Source organism: Beta vulgaris, chromosome 4 (assembly GCF_026745355.1).
Source record: "Beta vulgaris subsp. vulgaris cultivar EL10 chromosome 4, EL10.2, whole genome shotgun sequence".
Taxonomy (NCBI): Eukaryota; Viridiplantae; Streptophyta; class Magnoliopsida; order Caryophyllales; family Amaranthaceae; genus Beta; species Beta vulgaris.
The window spans coordinates 42,919,378-42,943,262 of record NC_079205.1 but is presented as its reverse complement, the minus strand read 5'-3'; the positions used below and the strand labels follow the sequence as shown (position 1 = coordinate 42,943,262).

Sequence of the window (23,885 nt, the reverse complement as noted above, 5' to 3'; positions counted from 1 at the left end):
AATTCGAGCAAAACAGCAAGCAAACTAGTTAAGGTGTTGTGTTATTTATATTTTTAAAATATGGTGCATCAATCTTTATTTAAGAAAAGTCGATAATGTCTAGTAAAACATCTATGTATTAATGTTTGATTAGATGAAATAATTTTTTTGTACTTAATTTTTCATTCATATAATTTGAAAAAGGTTTTAAAATAACTTTGATTAACATAAATAATTAGTTATGATACAAATAAAAGAACTATAAATATTATAACAGTTTATCATCAGTGTATCTTAATTACTCCAAAATGATAAATATGGTGAAGAATTGAGATGAATCAAATTAATAAGGAAAGAGAAAATATAGTGGGACATGGTAAATAATAGGAGAGAAAATTCGATGACCCAAGAAGTTGGTCTAACAATTGGGAGTGAGAAAATAAAGGTTTGTGAGTAAATTAGATATGAATGATGTACAGAAGAGAGAAATTAATATAATATTTGTTGAACCCCCTTGAAGTGTCTAACCATTAAACATACTCTTAGATGATAGAGGCATAGAGCACCTTTGTGTATAAAATAGCTCTAGAACCCCTTTGAAGTTTTCTAGAAAAATTTATTATAATTTGCATAGCGTAAACTTGAAAGTTACGCAAATAAAAAAAAATACTCATCTGGGATCTGGAATCCCAAAGTAAAAGTTGTATCAATCTAAAATTTTTTTGGTGAAAATAACCTTATTTATATGTAAAATTATGCCTAGATTGTAAATACTACTCCCTCCGTTTTTTTTAGATGTAACATATTGACTTTGGACACTATTCATCCAATACACTTTAACCACTAATTGTTATTTATACATAAGAAAAAATATAGTCATGTGGGATCTTTTTTGATTCGTCACGGTATACACTTTCCAAATATATATTTTTTATAATTTTTACTTTTATACAATTGGAGATATTATCGGTCAAAGTTGTGTCTCGGCAAATGTGAAAAGTCCAATGTTACATCTAAAAAAAACGGAGGGAGTAATATTTATGATATATACTAATTATTTGTCTACCGTTACAAAACATACAACATTCCACATAACTGGGTAAAGTGGCAGCTTTCCCGGCAATCAATCGCACTGGTGTTAATTTTCAGAGCAGTAGGGGCTCAATGGTGGCGGCTGGCATGGAGAGAAGGTGGACGGGGGAGGGGGGAGTATTGAAAGAGGGAGGGCAGCTCTATATATACAGCCATACAGCTATACAGAATGTCGCCAATAACTGTTCATGAAATTGTTCTTTAGTTACGATTCTGATTTTCTGGAATCAAGTAGTACCATTGACGATTAAATTACAACTTTAGACTGATTCTTCACTGCATGTTTTACAGTAAGAAGCAAATTCTTGACCGTCAAATGCAAGACGTATAGTACATTCAAATTAAGCAAGCTATATGATACTACCACAAATCCATTTCTTCTCATCACCAACATATCCTGACACCAAGGTCCCCAAACTTCGATTAACGCCAATTGCCTACAAAGCAAGAAGCCATGAAAGAATTCATCAGCCCTTCAACAAAATGTGTCCAGTTATAACAAGGAGATGAGGTCATGTTCAAGGTCATTCGCTTGTAATGAAAAATAAATGATATTCATCATATAAATTTTCAGGTTGGATCAAATTCAGATTCGATAGATTTTGGTTTATGTCCACATCGGCTCATCTAATTTTGCATAAAATTTAGCTTAGGTTAGATGTAATCAATGTAAGCAAAAGAATAATCCAAACTTGGGTCGCGAACACGGAAAGATGGAATAGTAAGATACTACAAATTAGGGTAAAAAAAGGCTTTAATTATGCTACGACATGGCGAAAGACTCATGTTAGAAGCTTAAATACAATAATTAGTAACATGTAAACGGAATCTAATAGGAGAAAAGACTATAAAATTACTTCATAATTTATAATAGGTTGAATATTGAATCGCAAGATCATAGAATCATATTAAGGTCTTACTATGTTAAAAAAATTTAAAAAAATCTTTTCAGCTGGGTAGAGTTGAAAGATTCTATGTTATAAAAAAATTTAATGTAATCAACAGTCAGGTCCTGAATTGTAGAATCATAGGATCATCATCAGTCAGGTCCGGAATTGTAGAATCATAGGATCCATAAGGTTCAACTCGAGATTTTAATAACAATGGATGTAATTTAAGGGTAATCAAGGACAGGTCAGTTTAGTTTTATTTGTTAAGTCTCCAATAAAGCTAAAACAAAACAAAAAAAAAAAACATTTCTGACTAAAACTCGAATCAAGACTTAACAAATTGATCACACTCTATGTTCATAGTTTACATTAATTTTAAAAACAATAACTGCTATAGAAATAATGTCATTGCAACCGAGGTAGACTGACAACTTCAACATTCAAAAATCAAGATAATCAAGTGGGAGATGAGCAACTTACGTTCCACCAACTCCAAATGTGAATTTATCATGGTCACTTGTGCAGTACACTTTTCCTAGACTGCTTAGGCTTTTTATGGGCTTGGTTCTGTGACAGAAAGATTAATAGACAGAGGCCCCAAACGAGAGTAATGGAGCCAAAGCTAAAGTTAGTAATACCACATACAATGGACAGAAAGATAACTAACAATTAAAAGATGCATTACCTTTTGCCTTTCCATAGCATCCTGATCTGTTCTCTCCCTCCAATTGCTTTTACGTAGTTTAATAGGCCGGTTTCCAACATATTTACCTGTCAATGAAACGGATGAGGCAATGGATATTTAAAATACAGAGCACCTCATGTAATGTACAAAGTTTCAAGATATCCCAATCAACTACTAAGCAATAAATCAGACAGTAAAGTAGATACTCCTCCAATGGATCACTCCGATTCCATCAGCAGAATGCATCAGTCTGTATTCCAAGACAAAATTGGATCTAATTTAAATTGCAACATAATCAAAACCTGACAAATCCTGAATCGGGCACATTGAGCAGAACACAGCCAAACAAATCAAACGGATTAGGGAGAACCCATTGCCAACTAGTGAGCAAAAGATAGATACATTGCTAAATCGGCAGCATAGCTTAATTACTCATCACACACTATGGCTACACCTTCTAGCACACAGGTATAGCAAGGAGCGAAGAAGCGGGAGCAATGAATAACCAACATAAACGCACTAAATCTAACTCATTGATGAAAACTTCAAGCAGGCCATCACACAATGAGCAGTACATTCTGTAATCAGAACAATGTACATAAACAATGAAAAATGATCATGTAAACATCATTTACACAGAAACATTTCAGTGCAATTATACTTTTTTTAAATTATGCAGTAATAAAAGACCTACCATTCATTTCTTTCACTGCAGCAGCAAGGTCTGAAGGGTTGGCAAAGCTAACAAAACCATATCCCTTAGTCTTGCCAGTCCGTTTATCTCTAACCACCTAAGAGCATAAAGCAGCAGTCGGCGTAACAGTTAGTTCCATAAACAAGAGTAGAAAAAGGAAAAATCAGATATAAAGTAACACTTACTTTGGCCATGTTGAACGATGGAAACCTTGCAAAGGCCTTTGACAAGACATCATCATTCACCTCATTTCCGAGGTCACCACAAAATAGGCGATAGTCATCTGTAATGTATCATTATCAGCCAGAGGACAAGACTCAAATAAAAGCAGCATGAGAAATAAAAGTCAATAGAAGACATACAAGAGCACACAATATAGAGCTCAAAACTTCAGGAATTCTTGGAACTAGTCTATTAACAAACAATTCTTAATACCTCATCTATGATTTACCCAATCAAGCAAAAACTGCAAAAAGATAGTCTTGTGACAGCAATGAATGATCCTAAATTCCTGCGGGGAAAAAAAATAAAAAGAACCAAATGTTTGGATATGATCAGAAACTAGCTACGGTAAGAACTTATTGGTATTACCCACTGGCAGCATTTACAGGATCTTACTCACCATCACTCAGCTTCAGACTACCATGTTATTTTCCCAGCTGTTGCCAATATGCAGATCTTATATGGTTCTAAGAGATGAGAACTGCTAAACAAGAAACAGTACTGAAGTCGACAAATCTCTACCATTAAGGATCAAGAACACTACTGACATAAGACAACAAGAAAATCACGAGAAGAATAAAATGTAGGTGATGATAATTACATACTCATACACAGCCCTTGGAAAATTGAGACAATACACCAGCCAACAAGAGGGTCTGAACGCCTCTGCCTAATAGGGCACTTATTCAAAAAATAAGACATCATTTTGAACTTTCTGCAGCTGGCAGAATTCTTGCTTTTATAACAGTTTGTGAACAAGCATATCCTGGATATACATGACTAAGCTATCAAACAAAGATTAGATTACAGGTCCAAGTCCCAGCACAAGGCCTGCCTTTGTTTGCAGAGTTATATTACTAATCTAAGGGTTATAAACCAAACAAAGTGTGTGGAAAAAAGAATAATCTACCTATAATGGCCCACAATTGTTCTACGCTATTTCCTCTATTTCTTAAAACTTGCATAATGTAAACACTAGTAAGACGAGTGACTGGGTTATATTATTTTATATTTGTCTGTCTACCTTGTCTATCATCCTCCTAAAACTGCATGCCACCTAGTTGGGAACCCAAAGACTTTGAAACAGAGAGAAAGTATTTTAACTTTTCAAAGTTTTGTAGTGTGTAAGCAAGAAACAAGCAAATTCAGGGTGTAACCAAGCAAGAGGAAAAAAAACATACTTTCTGGCCACTCTGCAAGCGTTGGATCCTCCCATGACTGACCAGCAGCTCTACGTGGTACTGCTTTCTTCTTTGTTTCTGCTTTGTGTTCAATATCACTGCTTGCAAGAGCTGCTTTGACACTCTCTAGAGCTTCGGGTGTAATAGTTTGTGCATCCTTTTGAAATAATTGCTGTGCCTGTAAAACAAAACAATAGAATGTAAAAGTTGCAATGACGGAGTAAAGCTTTATGAATAAGATACCCAACTAATTCTCCACCAGTGCTCCTATCAATAGAACCCAAAATTTTATCTGGTTCTTAATCTCATTAATAAAAGGAAATAAAAAAATCACGAGGTAAGAATCCCCTTTCATATTGCTCAATAAAATTTATTCACTTGACAAATTTACTTACGAGTCACAGACAATAGCTAATAAAGTTACCAGATGTAGTGATTAAGCTACACAAAATTTTCAAACTCCTTAACCAAATTTACTATGAGAAAAAAGTTCATAAATTCTCCATCCACTGATCCATAACTTCCATCTGGGAAGTTACGATAAATAAAGAGGCAAAAAGAGAAAGGAAGCCACGCCGTATTTCATTTTTACAGTATAGAACATGGAAATTAGGATGAGATAATTATGATGATATATATAATGGCATTGACACAACATACATTCAAAGAGTACAACACTATCTTGATTATTATTATTGATTATGTACTGAATTTTAAAAGGCTAACTATACATTCACTATATCGTCATGTCTTCTTCCTCTTAAAGTTTATCTTACAGTAGCTCACCCATCAGAACAAAATGGACAATATCCCCACTCCAACCCTTGCATTTGCTACAAAATTCCTATCACCAGATTTTCGGTTCATTAACCTGCCAAACGGCCTACATTGTGGTTATGACCGCAAAATAAGATCTGACTGAAACCATCATTGAAGCTGTTTGCTTAAATCTTTATTATCTTGGCTAATACAAACCTTTACTGTTCCCTATTTTGACAAGAAACATTGAAGCATACAAGACAGTGGCGGAGCTAGTTTGGGTCACGTGACCCCGCGAATTAAAAAAAAAATTGAAAGATTTTTCGGGGGAAAAATTTTTTTAAAACCAGTAGCAAGTACAACAGTTAGCGCTAGAAAAGAGGAGTTCAGCGCTCCTTCCTTTCCCAATACACCTCAGTACACCAAAGCAATCAATCCACATTCTCTCTCCTCTCTCATTGCGAAATTTCTAGGGTTTTTTCTGAAGGTGCATCAATGGCGGACTAACAATGGGTGAAGCCGTGAAGCTGAGACTTTCGCATTTCAGGCAGAAATTAATAAACTTCTGAGTCTCATCATCAACACATTCTACTCTAACAAGGAGATTTTTCTTCGACAAATCATCTCTAACTCTTCAGATGTATGTCGAATTTCTCAATTTCGCTCTTTTTCTCTCTGTTTTTTTTTTCTTTTTTTCCTGCGTTTGGTTGACGATTTTTTTTGCTCTATTTTATTAGTCGTTGGATAAGATTAGGTTTGAGAGTTTGACGGATAAGAGTAAGCTCGATGCCTCATGCCTGAGTTGTTCATCAGGCTTGTGCGTGACAAGGCGAACAAGACCCTGTCTATTATTGACAGTGGTATTGGAATGACTAAAGCAGGTAACGTATTCTAAATTTCTAATCTTTTGCAGTTTATCTCATCATTTCTTTATTTTAGTGTTTTAGAAGAGAATCTCATATGGTGAAGTTTTGTGTGCAACTTTATTGTTTGAATTTGGAGATCAGAAATTATGGCAGATTATTGAGTGTAATTCTGTATTGAATTGATGTTTTTGTTTGTACTTGTACTGTGTTAGCTCATCAGTTTAAGAATTTTTCGTGGAATTTGATTTTACTTTTTACTTGTTTTCATCTGGTTAGGATTTTTTGTGTTTGTGATGGTGAAGCTATAGCTACCAATCATGCGTATAAAAGATGTGGGTCTTTCAATGGTGTTTGTTCATGGAAATACTTTTTGCCATCGACCTCGATTCGCCTTCTGAAGCCTCAGATGAAAATTTGGTATGAAATGTGCTTGTGTTTTTTGTTGAGCTTATTTGTTTATGTATAAAAGTTTTGGTATATACTGTTCTTTCATGTGAATAAGTTGTTCAACTAGATTAGAGATGCTTGTGGAGCTGTTCAATGTCTGATTGTTCTGTGATTCATGCATATTTTGCATTTTTATGAGTGCATTGTTATGTGACTCAATGCATATTTTTGGTATGAAATGTGGTAATTTATATTAAATAATGAATATAGGAAACTATGAGTGATACATCTAGATCAAAAAAATCAAAGGTAACCGGAAAACAATCCGGTCTTCAATAATGTTTCTTTGTGTGGTAAAATTTTTAATAGTGAATATCTTTTATCTTTTTTGTGACCCCCCGATTTTGAAATCCTGGCTCCGCCACTGATACAAGAATTCTACAATGAAAAATCCGACAGCAAACAAGAGTGGCTAGGAGCGTAGATGGCAGCGACATGACAGGGCCAAGACTGGAGTTGAATCAGTTGACAAAATGACGACCGCCAACAGTTTTTTAAAAAAAAGACTAAAAATATGACAAAATCTGATAATTCATCTATATAATAATTTAAACCTAAAATTGAACTACTTATCCAATTTACATAAAAAAATAAAAATTCCCCATTATACTAACAAAATCTGATAATTCATCTAAAACTGAAAATGGTAAAATGCAACTAACATCACAGTAATAAAAAAAACATAATTATAGGTTAAAGAAAAAGTAAGTACCTGATGAAACTGGGGGAGCGTGTAGACCCCAGGCGAAGCGGAATAGGCGGAGGCGGACGCGGGAGCGATGGGAAGAGAAGCGGGCATCGGTGGTTGCGGCGGCGCAGCGTATTGGGGTTGTTGCAGATGAAACGGCGTCGGAAAATAGGATCCATTTGAATATGTAAACTGCGATGAAACAGATGCTGATGATGATGAAGGTACCGTCGACATCGTCAATTGCTTGCGCAACCTCTTCAGTATAAACACAATTAATCGCAACTTCTACGGGGGAATTTTCAATTAGGGTTTCGGAATTTGATCAATTGGAAATTGGGGAAGAAAGGGAGACCACTTTCTAGAATTCTCTACGGGCGACGCCACTGTTAACTGCTAAATTATTATCTGACTAGTACTTCCTCTTCTCCTCAAAAAAAAAAAAAAAAAAAAAAAAAAACACTAATACTTCTTCTTTTGGTTTTTTAGTAGCATGGTTTTATACTCCCTCGGTCTCATAACATAGTGTTTACATTTCATTTTGAGTGTCACAAAATATTGTTCTTATTTTTATTTTTTTAACTAGTGAGTGTCTCGGATGATGCTCTCTTTTCGTAAACTTTTGTATTGTGAGGAAAAATTGATGACATAATTTGAAAAATACAAGGAATTATGTATCTAAAAGAATAAAAAATAGATTTCGAATTGGTATTAGAATATGATTATTTGGTTCTAGAAATTATTTCAGTACTAGCCCGTAGGAAACACCAATACATTGGCTGGTGAGGCATGCATATCATGCTACGAAAATATATGTTGGGGTAAGGATCGAACCCCTGACCTCAAGGGCCAAGGGGGGGTGCTCTACCCACTTGAGCTAACTCCTATCCTTATCTTTAGACCAATTAATTGGGAAATTCTAGATCATCCTGTATTTCGCAAAATTCTAAATGCTGGAAATTTTATTTTTCAATTCTAGATGGTGACTCTCAACTTTATGTAAAGTAAAATTCGTGACTTATTTTCAAAGTTTAGTTTATAAGTTGTTATCAAATTAAGAAAAAAAAGTTTCATGAAAGTTTTTTTTGGAAAACTATTAGTTTAATCATGTAAATAAATTGTGTAAGTATTTTAATCTCTATTTTATGTCAAGAGGGGTAGGACATCAAAAAATAGAAAAAAAAAGGAGTAACTACTTACTTTAATTAAAGAATAAAAAAAAAGTAAAAATAGAAAAGCGAACTACCTAATTGTAACAGCCCGAAAAATTTTAACCTTAAAAAAAAAAAACATCTCGATCATTCTCCATGTGCGTACCAATAATAGCATATGTGCATATTCGTAATGTTATTATAATTAAATTTTCTTATGATCACTGAAGGACAAGTGAAAGTGTTCAATTACCTATGGTAAAGGGGTAATAAATTGTTCCTAGGAGGATGGAAGGAGTAAAATAAACTCTAGAAAAAAAAAATGAAACCAAGTTCTATCTTAGATTTGAGACTTTGGAAGTAACATCACTTTAGGGCCATGAATAAAGGAAGGAAACTCTAAAAACACTTGTAATATGCCCTACCATGTGTGGGCTACTAGTGTACATCTTTTGGTTGGGCTAGGAAGGGGTTTTTAGGCCCCAAACACATGATTAAGTGAGTTAGGAGCTGCTGGACAGCAACCCATAAAATGAAGGATATCTCATTAAACTTATGAGGAAAGAGAAGATTGGGATTCTCAATGGGTAGGGAACAACCCTAGGGTGACACCCCAACTTCCAAAGCCCCTAAATTAGATTGAAATAACTTTGCCCACTTCCCTTTTCCCCATTGCATGCACCCGCCAGAAATAAGAGGTGCAATTCCTCTTTCTTTTCCTTTCTCCTCTTCGTCCCTTATGAGCATTTCTTTGGAAAAAATTTTCTTCAAAGGACCCTAATCTAGTATTTGATTGAAATCTTGCAGAAAAAGGAGTCTAGGAGTAAAGATCTTTGTAGGAAAAATAAGAAGATTTTGAAGAATCATCCTCATACAAGGTAAGAAAAATGTAAAGGAAGTAGAAGAACATATTTAAAGTTGGATGTAAGCTTAGCTCATGAAACTAATGGCATGCATTGATAAAACTATGTAGGAACTTGGAGTTTAAAGTCTTTGGAGGTAAAAGGAGCTTAGGAAAACGAATTGAGTGATAGATCAAGGAGATTAAGGTACATAAGAACACCCTCTTTATTTACTCTCTTTAGCTTTGGTGAAATTTTGATGTGTGGTAGTTCAATTATGTTTTTTTTTTATCAAATTGATGAAAATAGTTCATGCATGTTAAATTTTGAGTTAAGATTTCACTTGCATGTGATTGATTTTGAGTTATAAATACTCTTGGGTTCATCCATGAAAGAGGAGAATTAAGGAAGTCACTCTATTATAATGGAAATGAGTTTTGATAAAAGTATGTATTATTATGCAAATTGTGGATAAATAAAAGTATAATATTATTTCTTTTAGGTGATAACTTTCTTTTACAGATTTAGAAGTCTTTTCCTTCACTCATAATTTAAAATAAAAGTTCTCTTTAAAGGAAATTTTTAGGATTTTAATAAAGTGTTGAGTATTGTTTTCGGATTTCATGTGACCTGTTACTGTAAATCGAAGTTTTGACCCCCGAAACGTGGTTTTTAGCCTTTTTCTATTTCACGAAGAAAAGTTCGTAACGAAAAATTCTTGAGGATAGGTCTGAAATTTCTCGATTTGGACTCCTGAGCAGGAAGTTAGAACCATTTTAATGCTACTTTTTATGCTGAAATTTCTGACGAAAGTTTATATGTTCAAACTAGTTTACTTTGTAAAGGAGGTTTAAATGAGCAAGCTAGATACCTAGGTATATGCATATTTTGTACAACCAGCATAGTTTGACTATTTTCTAAAAAGTTTTACCTTTCATCAACATGGGAAAAATTCAATTATTAAACGAGGAATTTCACGTAAGGTTTAGTACATTAAAACAATGGTAATACTAGGATGAGTGTGACTCCTCCTTTTCCTCTTCTTATGGATGAATATATGTTCTTTCAAGTGAGGTAGTGATGTACTATATATTTAAACTACAGATATAAATAGATTATAAATGGAAATGGGTAAAGGCCGGTACCTAGTAAGGTATGGTATGAACAACAACCCTTGGAGGATGGGTGATCTCCTTTCGAACCCTCGCTGGGTGGGTGAAGTCCAGCAAATAATAAGAATGGGACATGTCCTAGTTAAGGCTTGCAAGCATAAAATTTTAAACGGTGGGGACGACCTCCAATAGTTTAGAGATAGTCGGCCCTTGTATAGGAGCCCCTCTCTACTCGTGTTCACTTTACCCAAGTATAATAATGTTTTGATTTGAGGAAGTTGAATGACTCGAATGGTGATCTTCATGATATACATTTTTATCACTCTAAAGTTTTGCACATGAATATTGATTCCAGTATTGGTAAATGTATTATTTGTGAAATGCATTGATTTTATTTTAACACAACTAGATTTCATGACATATAAGCCACCAAACATGAATTTTGGGGTGGACTTTTGTACTCAACTGTCTGTTGATATTTGTTCTTGAACCTGTCCTGGTGGGGCAGGAGTGTAATTGTTGCAGGAAGATCAAAGGAGGTGGGGAAACTACTTCTTTAAGTTTGCCATGGTCGCGTGGGTTAGCAACATTTTGTGAAGTCTTTTTGTTGTTGTTTGCTTCTTAGTCGACCCCATCTTTCACTGGAAAGCATTTTGCTATAAATACGCAATATATATATATATTATATATTATATATATATATATATATATATATATATAATATATATATATATATATATATATATATATATATATATATATATTTGTATAAGTATTTTGAATGGTTTCTTTTAAGGATTATAAATCGATGGTTTGTAATAATAATGTTTATAAAGTGCGCTATCTTAAGTATGATTGTTGTAAATCTAGTGTTACCTGCAGCTTGTGGTAGCCCCACTTAGATTAAATATGTGTCCATGACACACGAAAAAGGTAATTATGATTTTTGAAAATGTGGGGTTGTTACACTAATTAATTAAAAAAGTAAAAAAAAAAAAGATTAAAAAAAAGCATTACAAAAAGAAAACCGTCAACAATTCCCTTAAAAAATAATTTTCTACATCCCGTAAAATAATAATTTTCTACGTATTTTCGCACACATCGTGTGCATATAAAACTAGTGAAATATAATTACAAGATCTTATTATATTTTATTTTGAAATACTAAATAATGATGTTATGCTGGATCAATGGTTAAACTCTCATTTTTCATTTCAAATGTCACGTGTTCGATACATAGACATTCTTAGGAACGCCTTTTAATATATTAATACTAGTTCTATACGCATGCGATGCGTGCGAAAATAGGTAAAAAAAAATTAAAATAATTGTTAATTTTATTTAATAAATTAGAGATTTTGAAATTGATCAACTTCTAAAAAAATGTCAAAAGTCAAAGTGTAACGATTATTTAAAAATGAATGTACTACAAGATTATCCCTAATAGTGGCTGATAAATGTGTTTCTAAAGTACTTTATAGACTCTTTTTAGTTCATTTTGATCTTATTTCTCCCTTTTCTTATCTTTTTCCCCTTCTATTCAATTCACTTGATCATACTGCCATTTTGCGAGATTTTCAATAGTTTTTTGTTGACCCTTGAGTTTTGAAGATGACTTAACCACAAAAGACATAATATATTTTATTTATGTTGTTGCTAGGTAATTCATTCTCGAGCAAAGAGAATACTTGATTGAAGATTAAAACGGAGAATTAATCAAAGATCGAAGTAAAGATGGTCGAGGTGATGAAGAATCAAGCATACATGGAATGAAGAATCAAAAGGAGATTAGGATGTATTTATTATCTTCATGTTAAGGTTAAGTGAAAGCTCAATTAAGTTCGTGGTGAATTCTCAAAGGAATTAACTTGGTTCTGTTCCCATGACAGGAGCAGACCTGGCATTGTTAGGAACAAGATTAGGGAACAAGACTTAAAACTGATTTCGGAACACCTAAAATAACTCTAAAGTTGTGCGCCTAACTCTAAGTGTGCGCCTAATATGTTAGTTAGAGTTTTTAGGGCTGTTTTAATTAAGATCCACTATTTTAGGGAATTTGTTTTTAGGTTGTTAGGAAAAGATTTTAAAATTGATTTTCGGATTTTTATTTAGAATAATATCTAACCGTTTGTTTTCAAAATAAAATATCTTTCCGATTTTAAAAGATTTCGTTTTGAAATATAAAACTGATTTTTGTTTTTATTAAAGTTATTTTTAAAAGATATTTTCCTAAAATCTAGCTAAAGTAAATAATTTATTTATTTTCTAAAAATGAGATTACACGCCTAAAGCTACTACTACATGTTTTTGTAGTTTGTGGATTTAGTGGCTTACTTAATTATCTCCCAAGTAGTATTTAATTTAAATAAGTTTAATTATTCCTCAAGTTTGTAAAATCACGTAATATGTTACTGCTTCTCTTATTTAGTTAAGTAGTGGATTAGTGGGTTAATTATCTAACAAGGAATATTTAATTTAAATTGTTTAATTAATTAAAGTCATGGAGATCATGGGATAGTGGATTAATTAGTGGATAAATGTCTTGTCTTAATTGTCTATAAATAGGCGCCTAAAACCTTAGAACAAAAGTGTGTCTGACTTAGCTAATTTGTTTTAGTTGTCTAAAAGAGTCAGTGCCTTTTCCTTAAGAGAATTCATACTTACATTAATCGAGTTTATTACTCTTCCATTGTTTTACAAAGTGTAATTTTGAGAAAAAGGGTTTGAGTGAACTCTAGTAAGTTTGAGAAGCTTTGAGTGAAGCAAGAGAAAGAGAAAGGAACTTCTAGTGAAGTTTGATAGGAACGTCAGTTGTGGGAACTGTCATTGGGAGCTTGAGTTGAATGACTTAAGTTGAGAATCGAGAAAAAAGTAATAGGTTGTAATCAGAGTTGTTTTGGCCTATTATAGTGGAAAGTTGTTTTAAAATCCCTTGTGGTCGAGGTTGTTTCTTCCTACTAGGCCTAGGAAGTTTTTCCTCGCTAAATCTCTCGTGTTCCCATTGTTTGTTCCCAAGTTTACTTTTAATTCCGCAAAAAGTATAGCTTATTCTCTCACTATAATTCAACCCCCCTCTTATAGTCCTCATATTATACAACAATAGTTTTTGATCGAATTTCTAGTGCATGTATGTTTATCGTATAATTGTCGTATTTTGATTGTAGGTGCGACAATATATGATGGTTGTAAGTTGGGAGAAATGATAATAGATTGCTTGATGAGGGGCCTCATTGAAGACATGGTGAGCCCGCACCATAGTCTTGCCTAGTCCACACCAAACGAGAGAAGAAGGGGAAGATTTGGGAAGAGGGCTTAGTGCGCCCGCACCAATTACTAAGGTGCGCCCGCAACATTCATCAGACGGTTGCTTTTGAAAGTTAGAAGAGTTGGTTAAGATTTGTTGATTTTTACATCTCCAAGGTATTTTGATTAATTTAATTTACAAGTTTTCAGTTTTTATTCATTCTTTTATTTGTTATTCTCTCTTCTTCCATAATTCTTGATCTTATAGTTTATAGATTCATAATTACTTATTTTATTTTATTAATTATTTGTAAATCATGTTTAACCCAAAATTAGTTATAGATTTCAGATTTTTATGTTTATATATTCTATATAATTAGTGAGTAGTCTCATATTTAGGGTTTGGGTGAAAGTATGAATTAGGCCTTTGCTTTGATTGTTAATAACCAACAATTATTTTAGCTTTTAACTTGTATACCTTTACATATATAATACTCGATTTGTAGTTGATCTTGATGCGGGGTAAGACCTAAACAAAATAAGCTCGCTATATTGATTTGATTGAGACACATATATGCACCATATAGTATGCATCAAGTGGCATACCAGTTGCAAGTTTGTAATTTCAATACCCGCCTATAAGTTACAATCCTGAAATGCATGGAGAAGCAAATAGGGAGTGAGATAGACAGTCAGCCAATATGTCATATCAACTAAAAGACACAAATAGATAAAAGTCGCTAAACTATATTAATCGCATGCTTTACGAGAATTGCTACAATATGTGCCTAAGCACAATTTAACGGTAAAATGATCTGCTTGTAAGTTCTGACATTATAGTCACGTGTCTACTAATTTTTCATTCACATTAATAACTAAATAAAAACTGACTTTTAAATTAGTAATAGAACTGACATTTCAACTCCTACTTCTAGTTTAGCCATATTTCACTTATAAGAATTGAATAATCCTTACTTTCACTTTCCACACTGAAATTACTTGTGCCAATATGAAGCGCAAATTTGTTGGTGGACTCCAGACTACCATGTGCATTGTGGTCTTAGATTGAAACGCACAGAATAACATACAAAACACAATAAATTTAAATAATTTTTTAAAAAAATTGACAAAACCCCATGAATTTAAATAAATTAAAAAAAAAGGCCTAACTTGCTGATTCTGGGTTGACTTAGGATTTGCTGATGTTGAGTCTTTCTGGAAGCACTCATATTCTCTATGGCCTAACTTACTACAGATCCGACAAGTTACCATGTTTCCTTCACACTCTTTCCCTGGGTGGTTTCTTGGACATCTTTTGCAGTAGTAAACCCTCTTAGACTTTCCATTTTCAGATTGACTACGATTGTTGTTATTCCCATTACTTTTATTAACCAATTACTTGGATTAGATTTGTGAACTTAGGCCCAATATATAATTTGGGCTAGAATTATTTGAAAAACTCATAATTTAATATCACTAGGGGGAAAAAACAGAAGGGCTGCGCAAGAAGGGCTGCGCTTTTATCAAAAGCGCAGCCCTATTGATGAAGGGCTGCGCTTTTGTAAAAAGGCGCAGCCCTACAAAACAGAAGGGCTGCGCTTTTTTTAAAAAGCGCAGCCCTACACTTTGAGAAGGGCTGCGCTTTTTTAAAAAGCACAGCCCTTCACTTTGAAAAGGGCTGCGCTTTTTAAAAAGGTGCAGCCCTACTATGTAAAGGGCTGAAAATCAGTCGTGTAGAAGAGATGACGATGGGGATCGGGTAGATGAGATGATACACGAGGTTGAAGATCAGTCGTGTAGACGACCTCGTATTTTTGAGTCTATGTCTCAGGCTGCTGAAAAGCCGTTGTATCCAGGTTGTACAAAGTACACCAAACTTTTCGCGGTGGTAACACTGTTCAACATTAAGTCGAATGCTGGTTGGACGGACTCTAGTTTCACATCGTTGTTGGAAGTTTTAGCTGAGATGCTCCCTGATGGAAATAAACTGCCAAAGTCGTATTATTATGCGAAGAAGCTGATGTGTCCTTTGGGTTTAGAGTACGAGCGGATACATGCTTGTCCTCACGATTGTGTGCTTTATCGTAATGAGTATGAGCATTTACATGAGTGTCCACGTTGTGGATTGTCGAGGTACAAGCGTGACGGAGCTGGAGGTAGTGAAGGACCACCAGCCAAGGTGTTGTGGTATCTACCCATAATACCTAGATTTAAGCGCATGTTCTCAATTAAAGGAGATGCGAAGAATTTGAGGTGGCATGCAGATCGTAGGAAGAAAGACGGTCTGCTCAAGCATCCGGCTGATTCGACTGAGTGGAAAACTATCGACAGGGTGCATAAGTCATTTGGTAATGAGGATAGGAATCTGAGGCTTGGATTATGTACGGATGGCATGAACCCTTTTGGCAATCTTAGCTCGCAGCATAGTACATGGCCAGTAGTTTTAGTGGTTTACAACTTGCCTCCTTGGTTGTACATGAAACGCAAGTACATGGTGCTGTCGCTTCTTATATCGGGGCCCAAACAACTTGGAAATGACATATATGTATACCTTCAGCCGCTTGTTGAAGATTTACAGAAGATGTGGAACGAAGGAGTGTTAGTATTTGATGCGTATGCTAATGAGATGTTCACTCTGCGTGCCATGCTTTTTTGTACTATGAACGATTATCCACTTATGGGAACTTATCTGGGTATAAGACTAAAGGAAAACAACCTTGCCCGATTTGTTTAGATGACATGAAATCTACACACCTTAAGGGCTGCAACATGTGTATATGTGCACACGAAGGCTCCTCAGCCGCGACCATCCCTATCGGTTTAAGAAGAAGGCATTCGATGGGACGATTGAAGAAGAAGTTGCTCATAGACCATTAACTGGTACTAAAGTTTATAATCAGGTGAAGGGCATTGAAACAGTCTTTGGTAAACCTGCTAGTGAGGCTGATCGACCTACAGGATTATGGAAAAAACAGTCCATTTTTTGGAAACTCCCATATTGGAAAGATCTAAAGGTCAGACATTGTTTGGATGTCATGCACATAGAGAAGAATGTTTGTGAAGCTATTATCGCGACACTTATGAATATTCCGGGCAAGACAAAAGATGTTAAGGCGTCACGACTTTACCTGGAAAAAGAGGGGATTCGACCAGAGTTGTGGGCTCAGAAAAGGGACGGAAGGAAGAAAAAAAGAGGGGAGGAAAGGGTTGATGATGAAACTCAGAAAAGTAAAAAGGTGGAGGATTCGGAGAAGAATTATTTGCCACCAGCTTGTTACACGATGTTGCGTGCAGAGAAACGGATTTTTTGCGAGTCATTATATGGCATTAAGGTCCCTACTGGCTACTCATCGAATATGAAGCGCTTTGTTACCTTAAATGGTGAGTTGAAGTTATCGAGTATGAAATCGCACGATTGTCATGTCATGATGCAAGTATTCTTACCGATTGCAATTCGTGGGATACTTCCAAAGCATGTGAGGCACACCATTACAGAACTGTGTTCATTTTTTCATTCAATCTGCAGCAAAGTCCTAGACCCCTCGATCCTCGATTCCTTGCAGTCCAGAGTAGTTGAAACTCTATGCAAATTTGAGATGTATTCCCCCCCTCGCATTCTTTGACATTATGGTCCATCTCATTGTCCATCTAGTTCAAGAAATTAAGCTGTGTGGTCCAGTGTTTTTGAGGTGGTGCTATCCTTTTGAGAGATATATGGGAATTTTGAAGGTTAAAGTTCGGAATCCTGCACAACCAGAAGGTAGTATAATTCAAGGATTGTGGGTGAAGAGATCGCTAATTTTGTGGCTGAGTATTTTGCTAGTGTTGATCCTGTTGGACTTCCGACATCCCGACACGAGGGCAGACTTGAGGGCTAGGGTACAATTGGTTCAAAATTGATCACACCTTCCGTAGAAAAGCGTAAACAAGCTCACTTATTTGTATTGCATCACGTACCAGATGTCCATCCTTATTTAAGTGAACATATGGAGGAATTACGTGTTAGCAATCCTGGAAAAGGAGTGAGGGCATTGACGCAAATGCATAACAAGACTTTCATTGATTGGTTTCATAAACGAGTACTCAATGATTTGGATGAAAGTGTTCCTGAAACAGTCAAGTGGTTAACATTTGGTCCTCGTGAAGCTGTACGCTCTTATGAGGGTTATGATATTAATGGGTATACATTTTGGACTGAACGTCAAGATCTGAAGTCAAGATCGCAACAAAATAGTGGTGTTTCACTTGTGGCGTCGTCTACACAATATGCAAGCTCGAAAGATAAGTCGCCTGTACATGCTGAAAGCAACTATTATGGGCGAATACAAGAAATATAGGAGCTGGACTACTGTACTTTTAATATTTGCCTCTTGTGTTGCACGTGGGTTGACAATAATCGACGTTGTGTAAGAAACGATGATCCTTGTGGTTTCACTCTTGTTGACCTTAGTCGTCTACGTGAAACTGGGGAGCCATTTGTAATTGCATCACAAGTCAAGCAAGTATTTTTTGTAACTGATCCTGCTGATCATAAGTGGTCAATTGTTGTACCTGGTAAAAGGAGTATCCTCGGTATTGGTGATGTTGATAATGAGGAAGAATATGAATGTGGAAGTGGTCTACGTGAATGTGGTTAATTGTTGTACCTAGTAAAAGGAGTACCCCCCTGCTGCCCACCCCCCTCCCCCCCTGCTGCACCCCCCTCCCCTGCTGCCCACCCCCTCCCCCTGCACACCCCCCTCCCCCTGCTGCCCACCCTACCGATGATGAGTGTTTCGATTACAAAAAGGAAAAGCGGCAATTGGTTATGGCTCGCCGTGAAGAAAAAGGTTTACAAAGACCAAGTAAGAACTTGGAGACGAAAAAGAGGAAAGGAAGGGGACCTACAAAGTCACTAGGGAAACCACCCTAATGACTTTGGATTACGATTATTTGGGACAACCTTGTGGAAAATGGCGTCAAAAGTATGTCATGCAAATTGGGATTTGCATGCATAAGCTCTCCATTCTCCACTCATGGAAAGAGGTCCCCAGTCTTTGAAGAAGATGATTTGGGAAGATACTATGGTAAGATTCGCGTACAATTACGTTTAGAATCTTAACACTTTAGTTAAATATACTATGTAATATTTACTAATTTGTGAAATGCGTTCTTTGTAGAATCAATTCCATATTCCAAATGATGAAGCGAAGAAGAATGTGTTTCTATCCGCGGTTGCCCAGAGGTTCCGAGACTTCAAGGCCAAGCTAGTGTCGGGGTGGATCACGAAGCGGAGAAAAGTCGGGGGAACAAAGAAGAAGAAAATCTACGACGGGGGAGCAACACCTTCTTCTGAGGCTTCACGGACACATCATTTGAGGCGCCCTCCAAGCTTCCATATCAGATATGGAGGCATATCACAGCTGAGGAGTGGCATGCATTTGTTGCACAAAAAACAACCCCAAAGCTGTTGTAAGAATATTTTTACTAGCTAAGATTTAATACTTTTAGATCCAATATTATTGTATAACACATATCTAACCTTTGTTTATATTTGTGTGTTTCAGGCATCTCGTGAGAAAAATAGCGCGAATGCAAAAGCTAGGAAGACTATCACCATCTGGGTTCTCAGTCGTATGGTCAGGCGAGAGAATCGTGGATGTATACCATTACCCCACGATTGCGTCGACCACGCATCGGGCACTAGCTCTACGACGACAGTTGCACAGCGGCAACCAGATAGAGCGCTCGATTGGTGGTGTTCCATGCATGGGGTTGATGCAAAGGGACAGAGAGTCATACCTGATCCCGGAACAAAACAGATAGCTAATGCCATTGTAAGTACATATTATAAGTTTTTGATAAGGTATACATAATAATATAACTTGTGCGCTCACGAGTATTTCTCTCTTATCCTTATGCAGATTGGCTTGAAGGAAAAGGAGGCAACTGGTGAGTTCACTCCTAGAGGACAAGTTGATGCCTTACACGAGACTCTAGGACGGGACCAGTATGGACGTGTGAGGGGCGTAGGAGGTGTCCGCCTCGGGGTGAGAAAGGTGTATGGTGATCAATACACCTCTACGTCAAATCCAGTGCCTCTAGTGTCAATTCAGCAGCTGCCATAGATGTGGAGGCTATGAAAGCCCAATTCGGGAGGAGCTCAGAGCGGAGATGACTCAGAATTTCAACGCCATTTTGGCGCAGATGGGCTTACCGACTTTTGGTGCTTTCCGCAGGGCATGGTTCCACGCAGCCTGTTCCTACGCACCTCATCCAATCCGGAGTTCACGGTAATCATTTAATATCACAACTATTGTTCTTAAATATGTTGTTTCATAGACTAACTATGAATAGAGTTTTTTTTTAAAGGAAGAGACACCATGTGAGCTATTAAATCAAGGAGATGGTCATGGTAGTTTCATTATCGTGCTTATGGATCTGACAGCCCCCTAGGGACCGGGTACGATTGCACAACCAGCCAGTCGCTGATATTCACTATGTGGTCAGCGTTTCAGACATTGTGCCCGGTTTCGAAGCATTTCCTCTTCCGCTGCCGAATGCAGGAGTTGGTTGTAAGTTATTGCTGATGCCCTTGGCAGTTTATTTCTATGGCCGCGTGCATTGGTGCGGTTATCAGATCAGGTACAATGATTAACATAAGTTATATACATAGTTTTCTTTTATAGTTCCTATATATGATTGTCAGTAATATCTTTTAATTTAACTAATTACTAGGGTTCGGGGAAGGCCGACAGGAAGGGAAAGAAGGTAGCTTCACCTCAGGGAGGCCGACGTGCCCAAGTGGAGAAAGTAAGTGTCTACGGCAAAGTCTCCACTCATTACGGATATGGAGGTGGTGCAAGGCCTTACTCAACCGTGCTTCTGGCTACATGAGTGCGTTAGCGATGCAGACGATGAAGCAATGATTGAGATTAAGTTGTCGGACCACCAATTCCACTACATTAGGAAACATCGACCTTCATTTCTAAGGTGATATTAAAGAATTCTTACTTGGGAAGAGTTGAATGTTTCCATATACAAACATTCATGAGGTAATACTTTATTAGTATATTAAATTAATAAATATACATATATGCCTTAATTAAGTAGTATTCAATCCAACTAATAATAACTTCCATAATAAGTAAGTTTTATTTTTATCAATATGAATTCTCAGGCTATTATACAATGATTTGAGGCAATCTAGTCAGCCAATGTTTGGTTGGTTATGTCCAAGCTTTGTACGAGATAACAGTTGCGTACAAAACGAAAAGGAGGTGAAAGCATATCTCAAGGATTCTTTGAACGCATGTTCTCGTAGTGGATATAAGATCATTCTTCTTCCTTACATTGAATCGTATGCTTCTTAAACTCACTTTTTATTATTTAATTAAATTGACCTATTAGTTGTTGTTCTACGATAATAATAACATTTTTATTGTTGTAGGAACCATTGGACACTGATTGCAATATGTTTGTCACGTAACGAAGTCTACCACTTTGATTCTTTGCGTAAAGGAACAATACGGTCCTTACTAGTCAAATCATTGTTAAATAGGTAGCCTAATCGAAACTATATGCACACTTAGCTTATTAAATATTAAATGTACATCTAATCTTATAATAATGTATTGATGTAGTGTGATGAAGGGATTACTGCATCTGGACTTCGACAACAAAACCTCCTGTTTGGTATTTAGTCGAGGTAACATGAGTAATTTTTTGCATCCTTTTATAGAAACACATAATACACATCTAACATGTCATTTATTGCATCTTTGGTGAATTTTAGTGTCCGGTACAAGAAGGTGGACGTGCGTGTGGGTATTACGTCATGAGGTTCATGCTCGATATCGTCAACTATTGCAAAGATGTTGGTGATCTTCGAAAGGTATGTAACTTTTAGGTTTCCAATTGTTGTTTGTTGCATTTCCGGCCTATTTTGCCTTTTCGCTCCAAAATGTAGTTATGAAGTGATTTAACCTCAAATTCTCTTTGAACATGATTATATGAGGCATAATATAACTAGTGTGTAGATTTTTAAGCTTGCATATGTTGTTTGTTGCATTTCGGGAACGAAAAGGCCATTTTCGGCCTATTTTGGCCTATTTTGGCCTTTTCGCTCCCAAAATGTACTTATGAAGTGATTTAACCCCAAATTTTCTTTGAACATGATTATATGAGGCATAATATAACTAGTATGTAGATTATTAGGCTTGCATATGTTGTTGGTTGCATTTCGGGAACGAAAAGGCCATTTCCGGCCTATTTTGGCCTTTGGCTTTTCGCTCCCAAAATGTACTTATGAAGTGATTTAACCCCAAATTCTCTTTGAACATGATTATATGAGGCATAATATAACTAGTATGTAGATTCTTAGGCTTGCATATGTTGTTGGTTGCATTTCGGGAACGAAAAGGCCATTTCCGGCCTATTTTGGCCTTTTCGCTCCCAAAATGTACTTATGAAGTGATTTAACCCCAAATTCTCTTTGAACATGATTATATGAGGCATAATATAACTAGTATGTAGATTCTTAGGCTTGCATTTGTTGTTGGTTGCATTTCGGGAACGAAAAGGCCATTTCCGGCCTATTTTGGCCTTTTCGCTCCCAAAATGTACTTATTAAGTCATTTAACCCACAAATTTTTTTGAACATGATTATATGAGATATATTATAACTAGTGTGTAGACTTTTAGGCTTGCATTTGATTTTATTGAATTTCGGGAAGGTATATGTCATTTTTAGAAGTACTAACTACGGTAAAATGATTGAATTCTTATATGTGTTTATTCCTTGGTTGTTTTGCAAGGTTTATGCGAATTCCACACCACGTTTGAGGAACTTCACCAAAGAAGAAATTGATGAAGTTCGGGATAAGTTGGCGTCCCACATTACCGATGATTGCATAGGATGAGATTTAGCTCGAATGTATAGTTTCTATCAATCCTATGTACACTTTTTACATTATTAAATATATTTGAAGTTAATTATTACCTTTCTCCACTTGTCATATATTATCGTATTGCAATTTGCATTTTTTTTTGTCCAAGGGAGGTTTTGGGTGGGGGTGGGGTGGTGGGGGTGGGGTGGGCTTGGAGGGTGTGCAGGGGTGTGGCAGGGGGTGGGCAGGGGTGGGGTGGGGGTGGGCAGAGGCAGTGGGTGGGGCTGGGGGTGGGCAGTGGGGTGGCTGGTGGGTGCGGGGTGGGGCTGAGGTGGGGGCTGGGGGTGGGCAGTGGGTGGGGGCTGGGGTGGGGGGTGGGTGCAGGTGCAAGGGTGTGTGCACTAGCTGTGCAGGAATTAAAAAAAAAAAAAATAAGAGAAGGGCTGCGCTAGTTTACAAAAAGCGCAGCCCTTCTTCTTAGAAGGGCTGCGCTTTTTGTGCTAGCGCAGCCTTTCAAAGAAAAAGGGTTGCGCTAGTTGAAACTAGCGCAGCCCACCCTGCTTAGAGGGCTCCTGAGGCTAGCAGCCCTTCAAGCTTAGAAGGGCTGCGCTTGTGGAAAAAGCGCAGCCCTTCTAAGCTAGAAGAGAAGGGCTGCGCTAGTAAAAAAGGCACAGCCCTTCAAGCTTAGAAGGGTTGCACTTAACAGGCGCAACCCTTCTTGAAAAGTGAAGGGCTGCTGTTGAAAGGATTGCTGTCAAAAAGCGCAGCCCTACATGCCATTTTCAGCGCAGCCCTTCTGCATTTTTCCACTAGTGTATAAAGGCCTAAATAAAAAGCCTTTTTTGTATATAAAACCTTTTAAAAAATTATAACTAATAACTTAATAAGAATACAGAGTATTACATCAACAGCAGCTAGTGCTAAGTCCTCCTCGGAGTCATATTTTGTATCCTGTTGTGCAATGTTAGCATTGGAAGCTTTTGGATTCTTGGGACATTGATTTTTCTAATGGCCAAGTTCTTTATAGAAGTGACATACATTCCTAGGATTAGTCCCTTTACCCTTAGAATTTTTCTTCTTCTTAGGACCCTTCCCCTTAGCCGAGTTTACCACCAACCACTCTCGGTCGTTGCCACCTTATGGCGCAACTCCCTAATAAAAAGTGCT

The 23,885-nt window shown here is 36.5% G+C and overlaps 1 protein-coding gene and 1 long non-coding RNA gene across 2 annotated transcripts; one reads left to right on the top strand and one right to left on the bottom strand.

The window, feature by feature from the left end:
* Positions 1-1,232: 1,232 nt before the first annotated feature.
* LOC104907755 (uncharacterized) lies at positions 1,233-7,940 on the bottom strand. The gene is made up of 7 exons (XM_010696739.4): positions 7,528-7,940; positions 4,744-4,921; positions 3,526-3,623; positions 3,341-3,437; positions 2,647-2,732; positions 2,442-2,528; positions 1,233-1,508 (listed from the first exon to the last, which is right to left on the bottom strand). The coding sequence occupies exons 1-6, from the start codon at positions 7,738-7,740 to the stop codon at positions 2,475-2,477; spliced, it is 726 nt and encodes a 241-aa protein (XP_010695041.1). The 5' UTR covers positions 7,741-7,940; the 3' UTR covers positions 1,233-1,508; positions 2,442-2,474.
* Positions 7,941-9,150: 1,210 nt separating this feature from the next.
* LOC125496985 (uncharacterized) lies at positions 9,151-9,868 on the top strand. The gene is made up of 3 exons (XR_007273479.2): positions 9,151-9,352; positions 9,462-9,532; positions 9,628-9,868. It is a non-coding gene; the product is annotated as an uncharacterized LOC125496985 (long non-coding RNA).
* The last annotated feature ends 14,017 nt before the right edge of the window (positions 9,869-23,885 follow it).